Below are 22,643 nucleotides of genomic sequence, written 5' to 3'. Positions count from 1 at the left end.
ATGAAATTATTTTAGGCATAAATCAACTAAAAAGGCATAAATGCGTATTTATAATAGAGAGTAAAAAGTCTCATATACAATTGGATCTCAAAATTATTCAAAAGTTGTGCCAAATTAAAAAAACGACCATGTTTTTGGACATGATTTGAGATCATCATTTGATGCAATTATGAAGGCTTTGTTGATTGTTGCCCATATTTTGCCAAAATTGGCTCAATAAATGGAAATTTGATGTTAAAAGTATCATTCCAAATCTCACGACAATTTCTAGAAATTTGATAGATACTGCTGATGATATATGCAATAAATTATTTCCTAAATTAAACGCATATATGAAAAAGGGTAGATATGCTGATAACAAATATATGAAAATATTGTTAAATTATTTATAATTTTTAGATTCGATTGTATTTTAACTATTTTATAATATTTTATACAAATTAAATAAAATGCAACTAAAAATGTTTTTTGATTAGATTATGGCCGTCAATAAACTTTTATTTAAGGCGATGAATAAATACACATAATTTATTTTTGGTTATTATAATATTCAAATTCAAATTGTAAAATTTTATTCGGCCTCGGTCTGGCTCGGGCTACGAAAAAATTACTTTGCAGAGAACCATAAAAATCTTTGAGACGCAGGATGTGAGGACTACGGTTCGGTAATCAGTAAATTTTTGCGGGTCATTGATTTAAAGAAAATTACATAGAAAAGATTTGTTCCATTCCAATTGAGTATTTCCGTTCCCCATATTTTATTGAAGTTGACTAAAGAAAAATATTCTCATTGGTGCGATTTTTAGGTATTCTGCTGTGATATTATTCAACTTCGGAGCTTAGTTTTTCCGTAGTTTTTGACTACATTTGATATATGGAGAAACCAAACAGGGGTGGAGCGAGGTTTATATCTATGTTTGTTCGTAGAGTTGCTTTCCGTGAGTCGAAGACCATCATTTAATAATCAAGCCATAATGCCATTTGTTTATCCTGGTTAATCTCACATCAAGACCTATCCCCTAATTTATTATCTCCTCTGTAGTCGTTTGCTTTACCCTCACCAATTAAGACAGAACTTTACCATTTCCTATAGCTATAGAGGGAAGTTTTCTAAAACTGCAAGGTTTACAGAAATATTTTAAATCTTTATAAGCGTCATAAATCCTATTTTCTTCCATATCTTTATCAATACCAAAGGCTTTTTTTGTAATGTCAATCCTTCTATCGCTTCACTGTAATCTCTGTATGTTTTTCCATATATTTCGGCTATTCATCATCACTCTTAGTTGATTTTTTTTTTCTAACGTCTCATTAGACATACATTCTTTTCTGAAAAAAGGCTTTTATTTGGCAAACATTCATATGATTCTGCAAGATCACATTTAAATAGTTTCTAGAATTCTTCTACATTTCCGTTCATAGTTACGTTTAGGAAGTATGCCCTTTTCCTATTTAATGCTTGATCAAAAATTATTACATCTTCCGACTTTTGTAATTTACTCTTATGTGAAAAGTTTTTTTTAAAATGATTTGTATGCCCGTCGAGTTTTATTTAATTCGGTTATAATAGCCCCATATGTTTTTTACGGTGACCTTAGCTATAAGCATTCTATGATCCGACAGGTTAATACTGGTTGATGCCTAAACATCATTAAACCACAGGTGAATATTAGAGATAAAGAAATAAATTTTGGATTTCTGCCGAGCTTTTACGAAGGTGTATATGTTTATTTCACAGTGGATAAAAAGTTATTTTCGATTTTAAATTTTTTGCTATCCTCACTATTCGGTTTTAGTATGGTAGCATCCGGTGACATTACTGGTAATATATTCTGCTTTTTTCCAATTTTCATGATTATGTAGATGAAGCCTAATTCTTTGTTTCTATTTGGTGTGGCATAGAAATTTACTATTATCGTGGGTCTAATTTGTGTTTAAATAGAGAAAACCACATCTTTCAAATATGAACAAGAATTTGATGATAAATGTAGGTATTCGTTTATTAATTAGAAATGCTATCCCAGAAGAGCTGTTAGAAGTGGTGCCCGAGCAAAATATCTTAAAATTATTAAAGTATGCAATGTTATCCCCTGGACAGTGGGTTTCTTGAATACCGATAATGTCTAATTTCTCTACTTCTAACATCCATATATTAATATTTAGGGACAAAATTTGTAACTTGCATGCGTATTTGTTCTCCATTTGGGTATGGAGAATGAATTCAAGAAAAACTTTATAAAAATCCATATGACGTTGGATGGAATTTTATTTGGTTTAGATTAAAGATTTGAAAAAAAGTTTGGTAAAAGAAAATTTAAAATATAAGAATTTTCCAGCTTTTATGAGAAACAGGGGGGGGGGGATTTCGAGATTTGAGATTTATATTTCGGGAGAAATAGGGAAATTTATGATCAGGTGTTTAAATGCACTATCTTAAGTTAGGTTCATGATGAGCTCTTTACGATTTTCAACTCTCCTGAGAGAAAAATTGTCGGAAATAAACGATGAAAATTTGAACTTAACATATAATATACCTCAATCTAAGTATTAGATACATCAACTTATATAATATCTAGTCATAAAATTTAGAGAGAATGAAACATGGACTAAAGTTAAGGAATATTTCACAAATTTAAAAAGTAAAGATGCTAGTAAAGATTTTAAAAATTTCATGAAAATGGTTCAAGAAATGGGTTAAGATAATATAATAATAGTTTTAAAATAAATAATATTTTATAGTGGGTAAAGATTCTAGCTCTGAATATATTCAAAGTTCTGCATTATATTTAATTAAAGAATTTTTTAAAATGAAAAACTTGCTGATCACTGATATTAATGTTATACAATCTTATTTTAAGTTGGAAAAAAATACTGACATCTTAGAGTCCTTTAAAATATTTAAGAACCTAAAGGATAATATGTTTGAATTTGAGATTGATGAACTAGGTTTATTAATTTATGACCAGACTAAGTTACTTCCTAATATTTTTGGCTCAAATATTCGATTTGAGAATTTTATTATTAAAAATATTCATGAGTCATCAGATTCATCTGATGAAGACATTGGATTTTCTCTAAAATATAAAACAAATAAAACCCAAACTAACATATCTGGAGAGAATGATATTGATAAAATTTATACAAAAATGATTAATTGTCTCAACAAAGACAATGTAGGCATCAAGCATATTAGGGAACTATTACTTAATCTATTAAACTCTAGAAAAAATGAGAATGAACTACAGACTGAGGTATGTTTTAAACATTTTCATCATTAATTATTTTTTATAGATCCTTGATTTATTAGGATACAATCAATTTGAATTAGTTATTGATATATTTAAATTCAAACCTCAATTACTAACTCTGTTGAAAGATGAAATATATGAAGATATTGATATAAATGATATAAATATTCCACTTGAACCATTGCCTACAAAATCCAAAATTAGACATCCACCAATAGCCCCTCAAGTTATTGTCCAGGTACTTATTTAAAAATTATATGCATGTATTCAAATAAAGTCAACATTTGAGATAAATATGCAAAAACAAATTGAAAAAGTGGCCAAAAAGTTAGCTAAAAAAAAGAATTATGACAAAAATTATGACACCTTCAATGAATATAATCTTATTCAAGAAAAGTAACATTATTACAATTGGATTGGCTTTAAAAAAATTTGTTTTTTTAGACAAGAAATTTTAAATGAAGCCAATCAACAACCTTTATTTTCTATTACAACACAAGATTCTGTTTATGGTACATCCTCAGAAAAATTGCCATATGTATGGGATAGCTTGAGTGAAGCAAAAGAAACCTCATCTTTTATATCTGGGAATAAAGTAAATTTTTCAAAAATATAATTTAATAATTTTCTTTTATGAAATATTTTAAGCTTAATCTACCTGATGGTTCTAAAAGAATTCAAAATAAATTTTTTGAAGAAATCACCATTCCTGCTGAAAATAGGGATGAAGATTTTTCACATATTAAGATTCCAATTTCCAGTCTTGACTTGGTTTCAACACAAATTTTATTCTATTTATAGATCACATTACCAACAGTTGTTATACTCCATATATAATCTACTTAAAAATTTTAATTTTTTAGTAACCTTCTCTTTATGTGCACATTTTTTTAATTTTCAGATAGGAAAATTAGCATTTTCTGGTGTAAAATCTCTCAATCCAGTGCAATCTATTGTCTTGGATGCAGCTTATTATTCTCATCATAATTTACTTGTATGTGCCCCTACTGGTTCTGGTAAAACAAACATAGCACTACTCACCATCTTAAATCTCATAAAACAATATTCCCAAATGGAAAATGATTATATACCAGAGAAAGCAGATGAAAATGATACTATAGGTTATGATTGTTGAAAATGAATGCCAAATTTTTATGATAATATATATTTTAAGAAGTTAATTTCAATTAAGTAAAAGCAAAACACTATTATAGGATAAATGAGAATAGAATGATATCAGATTTCTTTCTTTCTTATAACAGATCCCGCAAAAATATCGAATCTTGTGGCCAATCTCGAAAAGGATAAGTTTAAAATCATATACGTGGCACCCATGAAAGCCCTCGCGGCTGAAATGGTCGTTAATTTTAGCACTAAATTAGCTCCTTTTGGGCTAAAAGTCAGAGAACTCACTGGAGATATGCAACTTAACAAGAGAGAAATACTTGAAACGCAGGTTTTTTTTTAAAAAAATTATTTTTTACTTTGTATACAATTTAAAATTAAGAAAAATAGGGAAAGAAGAAAGGATTATCAATTTTTTTTAAAATCTCATAATATATTCCTGTTTAACCCATGGTCAGACTTTCCAACCGATTAAAATACTTACTTTTTCCAAATAATGATATAAAATTTTAAAAATGATTTAAATATTACGTTTATTAGGTACAAGTACAACAGTGTGATATATTTAATATATCTTGTCTGGCTACGACAAACTTTATACCTATACCTTTTTCTAATAGTAATTGTTGTTCACAAGCATTTTTAGGTGTTTTAGTTCATAATAAAAGCTGAAGGATCCTATACTCCATTTTACTTGAGGGATTTTTGTTATAGATTAAGTTTTTATATTTACTTAAAGTTTTTTAGACTTTCTTATTTGATGTAAACTTTAATTTTGTCTCCTTATATTAAGCATATCTAGTAATTTGTTTTGCTTTTCACGAACATATTTTTTTTTGTAAATGGAATGAGATGATATATCTCAAAATATTTATTTTATTCTCTATTTTATATAAGCAAGCAATAATATGCTAGATTTTAAAAAAAAAATTCTTCATTCCTTCTATCGTAAACTTTAGATGATAGTAACAACACCTGAAAAATGGGATATTATAACAAGAAAAAATACCGGTGATGTCGCTTTAATTCAATTGGTCAAATTGCTTATTATAGACGAAGTTCATTTGTTACAAGATAACAGGGGGCCCGTCATAGAAGCCATAGTAGCTCGGACTCTAAGACAAGTTCTATTTATATTTTTAGAAATCTTTATTTTAAAATTATTATTTCATTGTAATAAATGATAATAACTAGGAGGATGTTATAGTAAATTATACCATTAGGTATCAACCTAAAATTTTTACATATTATTTCGGAGAGAAAAATTAAAAAAATATTTAAATTTTAACAAAAAATTTATGTAAACTTTGTTTACTATGACTAAAAAAAAGGTGGAAACGATGCAAAGTATGATACGAATAATCGGGCTCTCTGCTACCCTGCCAAGTTACTTACACGTAGCACAATTTCTTAGAGTCAATCCCTACAAGGGCCTCTTTTTTTTCGACGGCCGTTTTAGACCTGTTCCATTGACTCAGAGTTTTATAGGTATATATATTTGAAATTATTTGATACATCTTTTTAGAGGCCTATTTTGATACTGAAATAGTGATCTGCACGGGCCTAATTTTTTAGGCCCGACCCGGCCCGAAATTTTTTTTAAAAAATTTTTCCCGGCCCGGCCCGAACACGAATTTTTTTTAGAAACTTTTGCCGGCCCGGCCCGAACCCGAATTTTTTTTAATTCATCCTAAAGTAATAATTATATTTTTTTTAGCTTTTAGTTTATTTTTTATATTTAAGATTTTGTTTTTGCAAAAAATATCTTAGTAAACAGAAAATTTATTTAGTATTTAATTATTTATTTAAAATACTATCAAAAATACCTATAAACCAAAAATAATTATAATGTTAAATTACACAACTATATATTAGATTCATATTTATAATTATCATTTAAAAATATCAAAGCATCAACATTTTCTGGTGACAGTCTATTTCTTCTTTCGTCTAATAAACTTCCAGTCTTTGAAAAAGTTCTCTCTGAAGTTGTGGACGTTGCAGGAATTGCTAGAATTTTTCTAGCCAATTTTGTCATCTTTGGTAATCTAATTTCATTTTTATTCCACCATTTTAATATATCTTTTTCTGGATCTATATTTTCATTATTCTCTTTTATGTTTAAATTCTTATAAATTTCAAGCTCATCTGTTTCTTTTTTTTCATATTCTTCCTCATTGTCCTCCCATCTTTCATATTCATTGCCTGATATATAAAAATAATATAAATAGAACAATTTTAAATGTACCTTTAGATCTTTTAGGCGATTCCACAATTTGAGAAACGCCTTGAATATCCAAATCTATAATATCAATTGAAGGACAATATTCTTCAGAATTAATTATATTTTTGACTGAATTCTCTACTTCTAATATTTCCATTGATGATAACATTCTTTCTATATTTGGGGCATAAAAATGTCGCTATTTTATGCAAAATATTGATTTTAAATTTAGATAATAAAAAATTTTTTAAATTGGTTTTTATTTCTTTTATTTCATTGTTTTGATAAAATGAATCATTTAAATCCTCGTGAAGAATATTATTAAAGCATAGCAGTACTTTATGTAAAGTAGGATTAATATCTCCTTCTAGTTCTTTAGTAGCTTTATCAAAAGGATATAAAATATCAATCAAATTTTTCAAAATAGATTTCTCCAAGTTTTCCATTTTATTAATATCTCCCTTGGATGATAAAAAATTGACGATGTCATCATATTGGTTATAAATAGATTTCAACATATTTAATTTTGAATTCCATCTAGTTTCGATATCTTGTTGTAATGTTTTGTCTAAATATTGATTCATGCCGGTTTGTTTAAAATACATGGTTAATTTTTTAGCAGAAATAAGGGTTTGATATATATTAGGAGCGATAATTTTCAAAGATTGTTCCTTAAAGGTATTTCGAAGAACAGTATTTAATAGATGTGCGCTGCAATTTAATCTGGTGTATTTTTCTAGGGCTTTAATTATATTAGCTCCTTGATCAGATATAAATATTATATTTTTCACTTGATCGGGAATTATTCCAATTGCAGCAAAATTTTGTAGCATTTCCTTATGTATGTTCGCGGCGGTTTTTTTCTCTTCTTTAAACTTATTCGTAAATAAAACATGTTTATATAAGGTTTCACCTTCGATATAATGAATTGAAACAGTTAAATAGGAAAACTTTTTAAAAGAATCTGTCCACATGTCTGTTGTAGCAGAGCATTTTTTATCAAATAATTGAACATTTATTTTATTAACCAAATTTGTTCTAATTTGATCCGTCATAACTATAGCATTTCTCGATAAAGTAGTTGGATGGGGAATAATTTCGCTACAGTCAATATTACCGTAAATGGAGCCAATTTGAATAAAATTTTGAGCCATTTTTATAAAGCCATCTCCAGTTATCGAATCAAAGGCACGCATGTCCTTGGCGCAATAATAGATCAAGGTATCACATAGTTTCTTTTTAATAGTTAAGGAAGAATTTAGATCTATTTTCTTTTGAATATACCTAGTTATTTTAGGAATAGAGGAATCGTCATTCTTAACGCACTTGTGACGTCTTAAATGAGAATTTCCAGATGTGCTTTTATATTGTAATATACTATTACATTTTTTACATTGGACGTAATCAAGTTTTTTGTTTTTATCATCAAATATGTCTTCAAAATTTTCCCATATATTGCTTTTACCTAAATGGGGCAAACAAATATATGTTCCATTTTGTATTTGTTTTTTTAAAAAAATTAAATTCATTTTTAAATTATATTTAAAATTTAAGTTTTATAAAAAAACATTTAAATTATTTTACCCATAATAAAATATATATGACATATGGCGTCTACTTTCTAAATAAATAAAATTAAATATTTATATTTTACAAATAAAAAATGTTGCCGCCTTGTTTCTTAAAAAAAAGTTTAATTATATATTTATACCAAGAATAAAAGATACATGCCATCATATGGCGTCTAGCTTCTTCAAATAAAATTAAATATTTTTATTTTACAAAAAATATTAGTGCCAATATTAAAAATATTTTAAGGCCCGGCCCGACCCGGCCCGAATTTTTTTAAAAAATATTAGGCCCGACCCAACCCGAACCCTAATTTTTTTTTTAAAGTAGGCCCAAACCCGGCCCGAAGCCCGTTCGGGCCGGGCCGGGCCTACTTTTGCAGATCTCTAACTGAAATCAACCGATTAAATTTTTAATAAAAATGTCTTTAAGGAATAGAATAAGATAAAAAACAAATGGGCTATTCAAATTTAAAAAAAAAAATAATCACCAGAAAACACTGTATCATAAATAAATATATTATCCGCCATTATAGCAAAATTAATTAGAACCTGAGATATAGCATATAATATTTGTCGTTCATATAATCCCACCTGACGATGTTTAATTTCCACCTATGCTATTAAATTTCTTAATAATGATCAATTTAAAATAAATAAATAAACAACCTTCATAGGCGTTAAAAATGTTGGTAATAGCACATTCGAACAAAGGAAAGAAATGGACCATATCTGTTTTGAAGAAGTCGTCAAGAGGTTGAATCGGGGTTTACAGGTATTTAAATTATATCTTTATCATTTCACCACTTTATCTTTACTGGGAGCTAGAATTCTTTTTGCTAGTTATTTAAGCCTTAGGAAATTTGAGACGTGTGAAAATAAAATTCAATTTGATGTAAATTGCGAAAATCAAGTGATTTAAATAAAATTATTTGATTAATCAATTTTTGGGTTTAATTTTATTCTAAATAGAGAATCAAATCTGTTATATTTTATATTTATTATAACATTCTAATGAAAGAAAATTGTTTTTTTTCTTTATTAGTTTTTATTATATATCTGGATGTTGTTTTGGTTTTATCATTATTTAAGGTTTAAAACTTCAACAATGATTCCTGAGAGTGGAACTAATAGTAGTAGTTATAACAACTTTAGGAACTTTGACCATTTAGAAACTTAAAAACATACCCAAATAAGATTCACCTGGCGCTTCGCTTATTTGTTATTTCAATATCATCCACTCACCTATTTTTAGTTGCAATGATTTTTTTTGCAATTCATGATTACATTTTTATCTTGCATATAAAGATAATGGTATTCGTACACGCCAGAAACGCCACGTTAAAAACCGCTATTAACCTTCGAGAAATCGCCTCCCGCACCAACAAACTACACTTGTTTAGCCCTTCTTATAATGACCAAAATAGCTCGGAACATTCAACAGTATTAAATGTTAATAACGATGATAATGAAAGAGCAAGAGCTAGAAAAAACGCAGGTAAACTAATCTCTAACCTTCATTTCAAGGAAAAGAGGCTTAGAGAACTCGTGGAGGTCGGCCTGGGATTTCATCACGCGGGTCTCATGCGAAGTGATAGGAATACTATAGAGAAATGCTTTTCAGATGGATTGGTTAAAGTTTTAGTGTGCACCTCTACCCTGGCATGGGGCGTCAACCTACCAGCTCATTGCGTCATGATCAAGGTTATATCTTAATTTACAATATTTCCATTAAACATAACTTATTTTTTTCTATTATAATTTGTTTCAATATTTTTTTATAATAAGAAAAAGATTATTATGTCCCGATAGTGACATATTTGAATTTAGAATTCCTTATTTAAAATCTAACGTAACCATTTTTTGAGGTATAGGTAGTAACTCAACCTTTATATTTCTTCTTTAAATAAGAATAACCACGTTTTGATAGTGTGCACATTATAGGAGACCGAATAATCTCATAGACACATATTAAACATTGATTACTTACACTTGTTATTTCACTTGGTCAGATTTATTATTATATTGTGTTAACTCATTATTACAAAGTATATCGTCATTATTTCCATTTAGCCCTTCTATCAAACTGGGTAATTTGTCACTGAATACATTTTTCAATCGTCATTTTAAATGCTTCAGATATAAATATTTACATTCATTATAGCTTTTTCTTTTTGTTTACCTGAAAACGTTCGGTCATACTATTTATAATATAATCATAGGATAAAATATGGATCTGCGTACATGCATTTTTGCATTTTTCGCTGTACATCCTCTTTGTTCGACTTATTCTATTTTTTGGCATTTCACTTTATATGTTATTTCACAACTTTAAATCAGGAATCTTTTCACTTAAATTTTAAGCATTTTATGGTTTTATTTTGATTGATTATAAAAGATACAGAAGACCTGGCATCTTAGATCATTTTCCTAGCTGATAAAATATATAAATTTTTAGTTTGAAAATATAATAAGAGCTGAATTAAAAAAATTTCGAAAAAAATTATAACTGATATAATTTTTTAAATTCTTATTATTATTTGTATACTCTATAGTAGAGGTCTGCATTGGGCGGGGTTTCGGCCCTCCCGTCAGCCCACGCCCGCCCACCTAAGTGGGCGGGCAGATGGCGAGTAAAAATTTTTCGAGAATGGGCAGGCGGGTGGGTGGACGGGTTAAGAAATTTAAAATTTTTGTTCAAAAACAAACTAAATAAAAATCATAATTAATTAAATGATCGATAATAATATCTCTTTTTTTATAGAACCAATCGTTTTTTTTAAGTGAAGAACACTTTAATAGTTTTTCTACATCTTTATCTAATTCTTCCCACCATATATAATGTCTCGTAATGGATTTCATTGATTTAATACCCAGATGTCCCGTATGCAATATATGTAAAACTCTTTTTTGGAGTGAGTACGGAATGATTAATCTGCCATTCCAAAATAAAATACCGTCATCATTTTCTATTTCATCTATTCTTGTTCTAAAAGCTTGTAATTCTGGTGCTTGATTTTGTATATTTGTACTATTTACTAATATTTTTACTTTCTTAAAATTGGATCTTTTGCGGTTTCCTCTCTTAGTTCTTTTCTTGATAGAGTTAATGTGTCATAAGTAAGATTTCTTATATTTTTCACTGTTTTATTTTCGCTTGTTATTCTATTATCATTTTTCTCTATTGGGTTTCTCGATAAAACATCTGCAATTATATTATTAGCGCCATTCTTGTACATTATATCATAATCATATGCAGATAATTTATAAGCCCAACGTAATAATCTTTGGTTTGTTAATGAGCTTAAATCTATGCTATCACCAAGTTTGTGGTCTGTTCATATTTTAAATTTTGGTCCATACAAATAGTTATGAAATTTTTCTACACCGTTTATTATTGTTTTTGCTTCTTTGTCTATTTTAGAATAATTCTTTTCAGCGTCTTGTAAAATTCTTGAGGTGTAAGCTATTGAAAATTCGTTACCATTATCATATTTTTGCATGAGTGCAGCTCCAAATTCTTGGTTAGATGCATCTGTTTCTAATATTAACTCGAGGTCCGGTTTATAAAACTGTATAGTTTTTGTTCTGTTACTATTCCGAATAGCATGAAAACGATTACATAAATAGCATGGTGTTTTATTTTGGAATGGCAGATTAATCATTCCGTACTCACTTCAAAAAAGTTTTACATATATTGCATACGGGACATGCGGATCTAGAGGATATACTTCAAACGGATATCCTACTTAGGTGGAAACGACAAGAAATAGATGCCAAAGCTATCAAGAATAGCAAGAAAAATATTGGCAATTCCTGCAACTATTGCTTCTTCTAAACGAGGATTTAGCATTGCTGGAAGGTTTTCAGAACAAAGAAGAACGTATTTGAATCCAGAAAATGTCGATTCATTATTATTTTTGCATTATAATTACTATAATATCAATTTTATATTTATATTTTTTTCATAAATATTCTATTTGATCAAATAAATTGTCCATAATTTAAATTGAATATTTTTTTTATGCTTAAATTAATTTCCTAAATTATAAACTTTTTGTAGAGGTGTAATGCTTATTTTTATTAAATGCTTAAAAAATTGAAAGAATGGCCATAATTAAATTTTATTAGCGGGCTTGGTTTAAAAAATAATGCGGGCGGGTAAAATTTTTTAGACTAATGGGCGGGCGGGTAACGAACTTTAGACAAATGGGCGGGGCGGGCGGGTGTATATTTTTTTGAAAACTATGGGCGGGCTGGGCGAGCGGGTTAAATTTTTTTAAACATTGGGTGGGCGGGCTTTTGGTCCAAAAACCCGCCCAATGCAGACCTCTACTCCAGACCACCTATAGCGGTCGTTAGTAAGTACTTCATCATACAACAATCAAAGCTACCTTGTTTCAACTATTTTTTTGAGCCTTCGCAGCTTACTATCCAAACTGAATGCTTTAAAAGGATAGAACATTCATTCTTTTATTTGATTCACCAAGATCAGCAGATGTTTATGTATTATATATTGGCAAACAAAATATTTTGCTACCTATCTATTAAATTAAAAATTTGATTTTACCTAGAACAGCATTAATAACTTTATTTAGTTATCTATGACAATATAGTTAATAATTTTTCGGAAACTTTCAGCTTTCATTTCCTATATTTACTCCTGAGAATAATATTCTTCTCAAAATGGTTTTTGAAAATTGTATAATTTTTTGATAACAATTCGTATTATCTAAGGAAATTCCCATAATTTTTATTTCAAGATTTATAACTGGATTGTGGTCTGATCCTGCTTAGAATAAGTTTTCTTTACTTAAAAACTTTATAATCTAAAATATTTGTTTTATTACATAGATTTTATTGAGAATCTGTCGATTTTTTAAATTAATTATTTTGAAGCTAATTGAATTATATTTTTTTTTAAATGATAAATTAATGTATAAAAATGTAAATCAATAAAAATTTGACAATTCTAAATGCTAAAAATAAAATAACTTTTAATATATAAAATATATGAATATATTTAGAGAAAAGTCATATTCCTTTATACTTTTTTTGATCGTCTCCTTTTTTATTTATTTTCTCATCGGCCTCAAAAATCGACATTTTCTCGCGGTCTCTTGGACAAGTGTCCATTTGGTGTAATGCCAGCTCGCCCCTCCATGGGCACTATGCATTGTGATCAAAAATGTACAAGATATTTTAATTTATTTTATTTTATATAATAAATATACAGTTTTATTTATGTCTATAACAAAAATATTGATTGATTATGAAAATACTTATAACAATTTTTTTTCTTGTAAAACAAAATGCTGTAATACCTTTCGCATTTAGATTTTGTTATACATTGACATCCTGGCATCTTACACCATCTTTTTTTAAATCGTACACTATTGCTCTCTATTTATAAAATACATTTATTACATTATAAATATTTTAATCTAATTTCATATTTTGCCAAATGGCACACATTTAAATAGATGTAAGTACATTATTTGTAAAAAAAATTGTTAAAATAATTAATGCTTATACATATTTATTTTTAAATTTACGAGGATTTAGCAAAAAAATTTGTTAAATAAAAGTTATTAAACTAAATATAATCGAATTTCTGACTTAGTCTGAAATTTCAATTTTTTTTAAAAATAGGTGCCTTGTAATAATTAGAAAAAATATTTTTAATAAACATAGTTCGTTCATGCATTAAGGTTATAAAAGAAATATATGATTAACCAAAAAAATTAAGTGAATATTCTTATTTTTGTCGGCATTTTGTCCTCTGATATTTTTTCTTCAACATTTTATAAGAACGTCATTTAGTTCTATCTCCTAATTGCCATTATAAATAACAATGTAGTCATTGTTATTTATATATTTCAGTTTTAACTTTTTCAATCACATCTTTCATAAAGGGAACGGAAATATACGATTCTCAAGCTGGTGGCTTTAAAGATTTAAGCATACTCGACGTAACTCAAATATTTGGTAGGGCCGGAAGGCCTCAATTTTATACGGCGAAAACTTCGAACAATACCGTAAACGAGTCGCCAAATCCAATGGAAGAAATGAAAGAAATCAAACATAAAGGTTGCAAAGCATGGTTTATTTTATGTAACATATATATATAAAGTACATTTTCCTCTTGTTGTAAATACGACAATGATATTCTAGTTTCCTTCATTCTTATTAAACTGGGAAATCCTAATAAAGGAAACCAGCTAACAAAACTACGACCCACCAAAAAATAATTCTTTTTCTATTAAATAGATCCTTCTACCGTTACGTATATGCCTTTATTTTTCACTTCCCGAAATCGCTATCTCTTTTGTGAATATTTTTATGCAGTTATTGATCTAAATAAACATATTTAATGTTGTTCTAACTCAATATTTTAACCAGAAAAACATTGCCTAATCCTTGAGATTTCGCTAAATGTCCAAACCTTTGTTCCTTCTACTAAAAAAAATCTCCAGGCTTGCTTAATATTTTTCTAGATGAAATATTAAGTTAGCCGTTTTTAAAAATTTGCTCAAAACGAGCCGCTTAACAACATTAATCATATTTGCTTATATATTTACCTCTTTGATCCGGCATATCTCCCCCTTCTTCTTCCAGTTTCACTCTAATTAACTTATTTCCTGTATTCTACTATGAAATTATTAAGTTAATAAATTACTATTCGAACCCTGTTATAAGTCAACCAAAATTTGCCGATCAGTGTTTTCTTATTTTTGTTGGTATTTTGATTAATTACTACCTAAATTTTTTTACCACATTTAACTATTGCATTTAAGTTTTATTTTTTAATTATAAATTATTTTATGTTGGAATTTTTTTTATTCATCAATATTGGCGATTTAAAAATAGTTTGTGCATAATTTTTTTTTAATGTAATAAAATATATACATGTTAGATAAATAACTGCCTCTTGATTTATTTTCCTCCTCGATATATTTTTAAAAATTATTATTTATTATTATAAATTCGATTTAAATGAAAATATCGTTATTTAATCCAAAATTAGATATTTTTTTATTTAAAAAAAATCATGATTTTTTATTCTTATTTTGAAATTTTTTTAAAATAAACAATTTACCTATTATAATATGATTAATTATAGGCCCTTCATCTCGCAATAAATTTGCCAGTGACGGAGGCGAAGCCATTCTTTTAACCACTCATGACAAGCTCTCGCATTTTATAACTGCGCTTATCAGAAAATCTCCCATCGAGAGTCGTTTCAGCGATTACTTATGTGATAATTTGAATGCTGAAATAGCTTTAGGCACCGTCAGCAACATAGACGAAGCAGTTGAATGGTTGGCCTATACCTACTTTCACGTTAGGATGAAAGCTAATCCATTGGCCTATGGCATTAATTACGAACAACTCAGGGTTATTTATTAATATTAAATCAAAAATTTTGAGAACAGGCATAAAGTTTATAAAAAATTCACACTTATCTGCCCGGCACGAATTGAGATTTATAAGCATAATTTCCCCCTATATTCTTTATTGTATTTTTTATTAAAGTATTCTCATTTATAGTGTTATCAATTGGCATCGCTAGCCTCTTTCACATAAACCTGCTCAATTTTCTGGGGAGGGAGGATTTAATTTTTTCTTGGACTTATTAAACTGGTATATATTCAAAAAAAAATAACAGTGCCAATCCAAATAAAAATGAATACTTAAAATTTTATAATTCATTTATAAAATTATAAAATACATTATTTCAAGCAAAATACAACATTGTCCTCAACTCTAATCGGAGACAAGCTAATGAAATTGGCTGTATATATTTTTAATATAACTTTATTCTCTTGAAAGCAGAAAAGAACGCTCACATGAGCAACAACGCAGTAAATTAGGCTTACCGAAAGAGGGAATTTAGGCTTGCCAATGAATAGGATTAAAGATTTGCCAAAAGAAAATTATGGCGTGCCAGGCACGTTTTGACACAATCCCAGCTACGCTACTAGTGTTATATTATTCCACTGTTCATTCACCACACCTTCAGTGTTTTTTTCATTGTTTTTTTTATTTAAAAAGAGTATGAGTGAGTTTATAGGTTGTTAGGCTGAGTGCAAAACCATTTTAGAGAAATCAAAAGTTTCAAAATTTTCACAAATTTAAATTTTAATGAAATCGTATGTTATAAATTTATAAAATTTTTAAATTATAGAGGCGAATAATGTTAAAATCTAAATTACATCCGTCATAGGTCGACCCAGATCTTCGTCAGCACGAAAAAAATATTATCATGTTCGCTGCTAATCAGCTCGATAAGGCTAGAATGATACGTTACGACACTACCAATGGTTATTTAATTATTTTATTTTCTATATTGTTAAGCTTATGTAATTTACTCACCCAATATCAAGGTTCGGTACTAAAATCATTTATTGTGGACATTGTTGAATTTGAATATTTTACTAATATCCCCTATTATCCAAAATATTTATTAATATTATATCATAAAAGTAATTCTTTATTTATCGATTTAAATAAGGTTATCTATATTCTACTGATGTGGGACGAGTTGCCAGTCATTTTTACGTTAATTTCGAAACGGTCGAATTGTTTAATCAATACCTTGATCCTAATGTCACTGAAGCTAGGTTAGTTGTAAGATGCATTTTTTTCATTATAGGTGTATGCTTGCGCTTTGTAAATTCAAAATTATTTGTGGTACCTAACCCACCCAAATCCATTTGATGTTTACATAATCTCAAAGCTCTTCTCAACTCAATATTTCTAACACATTGCCTAACCCATTTAATAATGCCAAATTTTTAACATAAATTTTTTAAAAAATAACAAAATTATGGATTTATTTCTTTAAAAAAAAGTAAATATACATCATGAATCATTGATTGTCTCATAAAATTTTCTTATTACGTCAAGTAATTTACATTAATAAAAAATTTATTTTTTAAATTGCAAATTTTCCGGCCCAAACTGGCCCGTGGATTTATTCTATCGAATTTTTCGGCCCGGCCCATAATTATTTTTACCCGGCTCGGTCTTTAAATACAAGTTGTCCTGTCCATAATAATTTTTTATGAAGGAAAAAAACGGCAAAATATGCCTAATTATTAGCTTTAAAAATATTTTAAAAACATCCACCGTTCGCAATTTATCCGGCCTGACTCAAAAATCTTTTCCCTGCCACGGGTCAGGTACATATCTTATTTCTACCATAGTTTTTATCCTTTAAGGTTTCGTTTTACTATAAATAATAATTTTAAGGCTATGGATTTCGTAGTTATTATAAATATCGCTTAATATATTATGACGCAAAATTTCTATATTTTATAGAATTCTAAGTTTGGTGTCCAAGAGTTCCGAATTTTCCCAAATCAAGTTAAGAGAGGAAGAAATGGACGAATTAACAACACTATCAAGTCAAGCCTGTCCTTTGCCCATCATGATAAACGATAATTTCATGTCTAGACCTCTTCCCAACACTTCTTTCCAAGATAGTGGGGTGGGAATCGAGGGTTCTGAATTCGCAAAAACCAACATATTGATTCAAGCCTACATATCAAGGGAAAAACTCGATTCCTTTTCCCTAGTCTCCGATACCAATTACATTAGTCAAGTAAAATCTAGCTATAACACGTTTATTAATAAAATTATTTTTGTTTTAATTTTCCATCTAATTATAGATAGCGGTCCGAAGCTGGGGCTTGGGTCTAAACATTTTAAAACATATCCTCGGGCTTGGAAAATATATAAATAAAATAGAAAATAAAGTTTTTTTTTGATTTTTATCAAAATAAAAGAGTAATTAGGATTTATCTCTTATATAAGGACAAAACAATTAGTCATTTTTTACTTCATTTAGCGTTTAATTTATATATTTTTTTAATTTAAAAATTTGATCTAGTCTCAGGTCTCAAAAAAAAAATTGTGCTCGGGCTTAAAAATTAATAAAAAATTTTGGTCTAGCTCGAGCCGAAATAATATGAATTTAATGGTTTCTAATTAGATATTTTAATTTCTCAGGAAACCATAATTAGGGGAAATTTCCAGTGTTTTTAAAAGCTAATTTCAAAAGTAGCCCGATATTGCTAGCGCTAAGTTTCAAAAAAAGTAGCATGCTACTGTAGTTTTAAAAATTAGTTTTCGCAGCTATACACGATGAAAAAAATATGCAAAATTTTTTTAATATAAATTTGGGATTCAAACATTGTACTGATTACAAATCGAAGCTTTTCCGTTCTATCTTTTATTTTAAATGATGTATTTTAAATCGTAACTTGTTTTTTGCGTTAAAAAACACAAAATATTTTGTTTTTCACCTTTTTTTAAAAAAAGAATTTTTTAATTTAAGCATCGAACTTTTTTTTAGAAGAAAACAACACAAAATGCTTCCACTATTTTTAATCGCTATTAGACAAAATATATAAATTTATCATGAATAATGACTTGTATAAAATAGGAAAATAAATAGAAGGTTTATTTTATAGTATATTTTAATAACAAAATCATTTCTATATTTTCATTTCCAAATCTTGAGCGGCGATCACTGTTTCGCTTGGCTAAATAACCGCATAACCCTGTGTTCACAGTTAGCGTGAATCGCGGCGAAGAATACAAAATATGATACAAATAGGATCATTTCTTTTGTATATTTCGCCGCTAATACGCGCTATCTGTGAATTCAGGGTAACCTGTTTTTAGAAAGGGATAATTGTTATGGTTTAAAAATTATACATCTATAAAAAAAATGGCACTGCCTTAATATAAATTATTTCCTATATATTCTTTATATTATTAACACCTCTCCACCTCACGCAGAACATTTGCAGAATTATAAGAGCCCTATTCGAAATAGTACTAAGAAAAGGGTGGCCAGTCGCCGCTGGCAGACTTCTGAACTTGGCCAAGGTTGTCGACTTGAGATGTTGGAGTTTCGAGAGCTCTCTTAGACAATTTTCGGTACTAAATCAAGTAATATTGGAAAAATTAGAGGATAAACGCTTGACGATTGATAAACTTAGGGATATGGAGGCCACTGAAATTGGTATATATTTAAATAAATATATGCAATGCCTGATAAAAATGGCGTCTTTGCCTTTTTCTATTTAGGTGGCATGCCCAAAGAAAAAATTTATTTCAACATAAAATATTTTAGGTAATTACGATTTCGCCCCTCCATAGTGACGCAGTGGGTTAAATAATTATGAAGGATTATTACAAAGAAATTATTATAATGAAGATAATTTTTTTTAAAAATAAAATCAATTACATTGAAAAGGAGTAAGTACATTTGAAAAAGATTTTTTTTTTAATTTAAAGATAATTGATTCTTCTCAAACTCATATGCTTTAAATTAGTTCCAAATAATTATAACCATTTGAAAAAAAAATTCTTAGGCCACATGGTTCAAAATATAAAAATGGGCCCTACTATCCAACAGCTGGCCATGAATTTCCCTCTCCTTCAAATGGACGCCATTTTGCAACCCATAACTCGTTCTATATTGCGTATTAGGATTAACATAACACCAGACTTCATTTGGAATGATAAAGTTTATAATTTATTTCTTTATATCACTAACATTAATATTTATACACCTTAAAATAAATAATGCTATTCATGTTACTATTTATATTAAAAATAACTAATGAGGCGTTATTTTCTTTGACTTTGCTTTAAAATACTGTATAAATTTATTTAAATATTAACACCAACTCTGTTTTATATTCTTTAATGTTGCCCCCCCCCCATCCACCAGAAAATCTTTGCAAATAATAGATATTTTTTATTTCCTAATCGATTTTTAATTCTATGATTTAGTTTTCCTAAAATTTGGGCGAAACACAAAAAAAATTGAGACTATTTGGGGGGGGGGGGGTGGAATTTTATTTTATTGCATTTCATGTAAAGTATTTTACATATTATACCACCCCTATTTACATAAGTTGTCCCACCCCTCAAATTTTAAAATCGAAAATGTTAAAATTTAAAAAAAAAATTACATTAAATATTATTTTTTATTTAAAGCGAATTATAATATAGGAAGCTCTCTGTATAAGAAATTTCGAGCTATGAATATGTAGGGATGTACCTATGTATTTTATCGGATCGGACTGATCACCCCTATGAATAAGCAAAAATGTTTCGCTGTAAAAATCGTGTTTGTTGATTGAATACAGAAAGAATACTAGTTTTCTATTTTCTTTTTAATAATTGATTAAAAATAAATTTATAATATTAAATTGAAAGTTGTATTCCTTGGGAAAAAATTATTTTTCCGTGATTCACTAAAAATTCGCATTCATGCCCTGCCAATCTTTTAAAAAAGCCGTTCACGCCCACTCACTGCCCAAAATTTAAAATTTATTCTCAATCCCACCTCTACTTGGTTTTATAGTGCCCATCTCAATATTATAATTATACTATTAGATCCACGACACTTCCGAATCCTGGTGGATATGGATCGAAGACCCCGAGAACAATCATATATACCATCATGAATATTTTACTCTCACCAAAAAACAAGTCCTGAACTCCGCGAGAGCCAATTACAATGCCGAAGAGATTATCGGTAAAAATTTATCGAACAAATTCAATTCCAGTGCCATGCATAGTTGTCTAACTTTCACGATTCCCTTATTCGAACCCATGCCTCCGCAGTATTACATAAGGGCCGTCTCGGATAAATGGATAGGATCTGAAAATATATTGCCAGTTTCCTTTAGGAGTCTCATATTGCCAGAACATCACCCGCCTCAAACTGGTAAATTTTTTAAACTACATATTTCTAAGGATCCGGTTCGATCTTAGATTTCGGTCTTGTCCCTCCCTAATACTTGACCGTTACATTCACTACTTTTTGATGAATATTATTATTTATAATTGTAAAAATAATGTTACTATTTATGCAAGACAGTATTATTTAACTATTTACAAACAGTTCCCAACCCGATCCCGAATTAAACTTGATTTTATTTGCCAAGAGCTCGACCTGAAATAAAAATTATTCGTCCGCCCATCCCGAATTTATTTAAATAAATTAATTATTTTTTACATAGTTTATATATTTTTACACTAAAATCGAGTTTTTGATTATTCCACAAAAAAAGTAAAAAATATTGGCGCCATGTTTCTTGCAAAAATTTTATATTTTATTTTAAAAATTAAGCCTGGCCCTATTTTTTAAAAAAATATTAGGCCTGGCATAGCCCCAGCTGTTTTTTAAATATGATCGAAACCCGTTCGGACCTAGGTCGTGCCTTTTTGCAAATCGCTATTATAAATATATATTCAACTCATTTATATACATTCCTATTATTCTATCATTTTCTGCTCTCATTTTCTAAAAAATTAGATCTACTAGACCTTAACCCTCTCCCGGTCACCGCATTAGACAATCCGTATTTAGAGGTTCTCTACAATTTCACTCATTTCAACCCTATTCAATCTCAAGTTTTTCATTGTATGTACCACACTGATTATAATGCCCTTATCGGCGCTCCAACCGGATCAGGCAAAACTAATATAGCTGAATTGGCCATTTTTAGGTGATTACAAATTCTTACACTAAACAAAAAATATATTTATTTTATTAAAGCACGTAAAATCATTAATCTAATCCTAAACTCTTTCAAAAAATAATTTTTTAATGGTTACAACAGATTATGGAGAGAATACCCGGGCCATAAGGCGGTCTATATAGCCCCGCTCAAAGCCTTAGTCAAAGAAAGGGTGAAAGATTGGTCCGTTAGATTCGCGAAAATTCCTAAAAAATGTTTATCTTGCCAAACCTTTGAACTGGACACCAGGAAATTCAACGAATTCCCGTCGACCTCGTCTACTAGTCTGGAAGAAGGTAAAATTATATGAAAATATGGTTTATAAGTAAATATTGTATTATCAAAATGAATATATATAAAACACTATATCTCCATAAAATTGCTTATCTATCTCTTTCTGTAATTAATTTATTGTGTTTTCGGGAATTGATTTGAAATCAATGTGTTTAATTTTTTTTTAATATTCCAAAATAAAAATTATAATAATCTTTTATATTTAGATAAGATTCATAAATTTTCCTGCTATGCTATTATTGTTGGTCTTATTATGTTATTGATTTCTATATATATCCTAATTTTAGTTATTATTTATAAAAAAATCTTTCTTACTTACGTTTAAAAGATTGTATAAAAATAGTGGAACTAACTGGCGACCATACACCCGACGTGCGATCCATAGCTAGCGCGGATCTGATTATAACGACCCCCGAAAAGTGGGATGGAATAAGCAGAAATTGGCAGACCAGGAATTACGTCAAGCGAGTCAATTTAATAGTAAGTAAAAATGTATTTGAAAAATAAAAAGTATTTATTCCGTGACTAAGGCCTCATTTTTAGTAAACGCGTTATGTTCAAGCTACCTTATTTAACGCTGTCGAAATCACAGCGGATTCTTCATATAGCGTTTATAATTATTGAAAAATACGTC

The 22,643-nt window shown here is 28.7% G+C and overlaps 1 protein-coding gene across 2 annotated transcripts in view; it reads left to right on the top strand.

Annotated features, from left to right (window-relative positions):
* Positions 1-2,882: 2,882 nt before the first annotated feature.
* Positions 2,883-22,643, top strand: part of LOC135925057 (activating signal cointegrator 1 complex subunit 3-like) — a 46,868-nt gene continuing 27,107 nt past the window's right edge. The window contains exons 1-22 of one of the 2 annotated variants that reach the window (XM_065460211.1): positions 2,883-3,251; positions 3,292-3,486; positions 3,526-3,644; positions 3,693-3,843; positions 3,897-4,019; positions 4,150-4,369; positions 4,511-4,704; positions 5,333-5,497; positions 5,705-5,861; positions 8,843-8,940; positions 9,474-9,869; positions 14,081-14,255; positions 15,289-15,563; positions 16,393-16,489; positions 16,681-16,789; positions 17,490-17,772; positions 18,975-19,200; positions 19,553-19,707; positions 20,586-20,919; positions 21,511-21,703; positions 21,818-22,011; positions 22,338-22,489. In XM_065460211.1, coding sequence (XP_065316283.1) covers positions 2,919-3,251; positions 3,292-3,486; positions 3,526-3,644; positions 3,693-3,843; positions 3,897-4,019; positions 4,150-4,369; positions 4,511-4,704; positions 5,333-5,497; positions 5,705-5,861; positions 8,843-8,940; positions 9,474-9,869; positions 14,081-14,255; positions 15,289-15,563; positions 16,393-16,489; positions 16,681-16,789; positions 17,490-17,772; positions 18,975-19,200; positions 19,553-19,707; positions 20,586-20,919; positions 21,511-21,703; positions 21,818-22,011; positions 22,338-22,489 — 4,344 coding nt within the window. In that variant the 5' untranslated portion in view covers positions 2,883-2,918. The remainder of the gene's footprint in view (positions 3,252-3,291; positions 3,487-3,525; positions 3,645-3,692; positions 3,844-3,896; positions 4,020-4,149; positions 4,370-4,510; positions 4,705-5,332; positions 5,498-5,704; positions 5,862-8,842; positions 8,941-9,473; positions 9,870-14,080; positions 14,256-15,288; positions 15,564-16,392; positions 16,490-16,680; positions 16,790-17,489; positions 17,773-18,974; positions 19,201-19,552; positions 19,708-20,585; positions 20,920-21,510; positions 21,704-21,817; positions 22,012-22,337; positions 22,490-22,643) is intronic. The other variant, XR_010571509.1, reaches the window with a different exon arrangement.

Source organism: Gordionus sp. m RMFG-2023, chromosome 2 (genome assembly GCF_954871325.1).
Source record: "Gordionus sp. m RMFG-2023 chromosome 2, tfGorSpeb1-WG-v2, whole genome shotgun sequence".
In the NCBI taxonomy this organism is placed as follows: Eukaryota; Metazoa; Nematomorpha; class Gordioida; order Chordodea; family Parachordodidae; genus Gordionus; species Gordionus sp. m RMFG-2023.
Note: the sequence above shows the minus strand (reverse complement) of the source record. Positions and strands in the feature narration are given on the sequence as shown.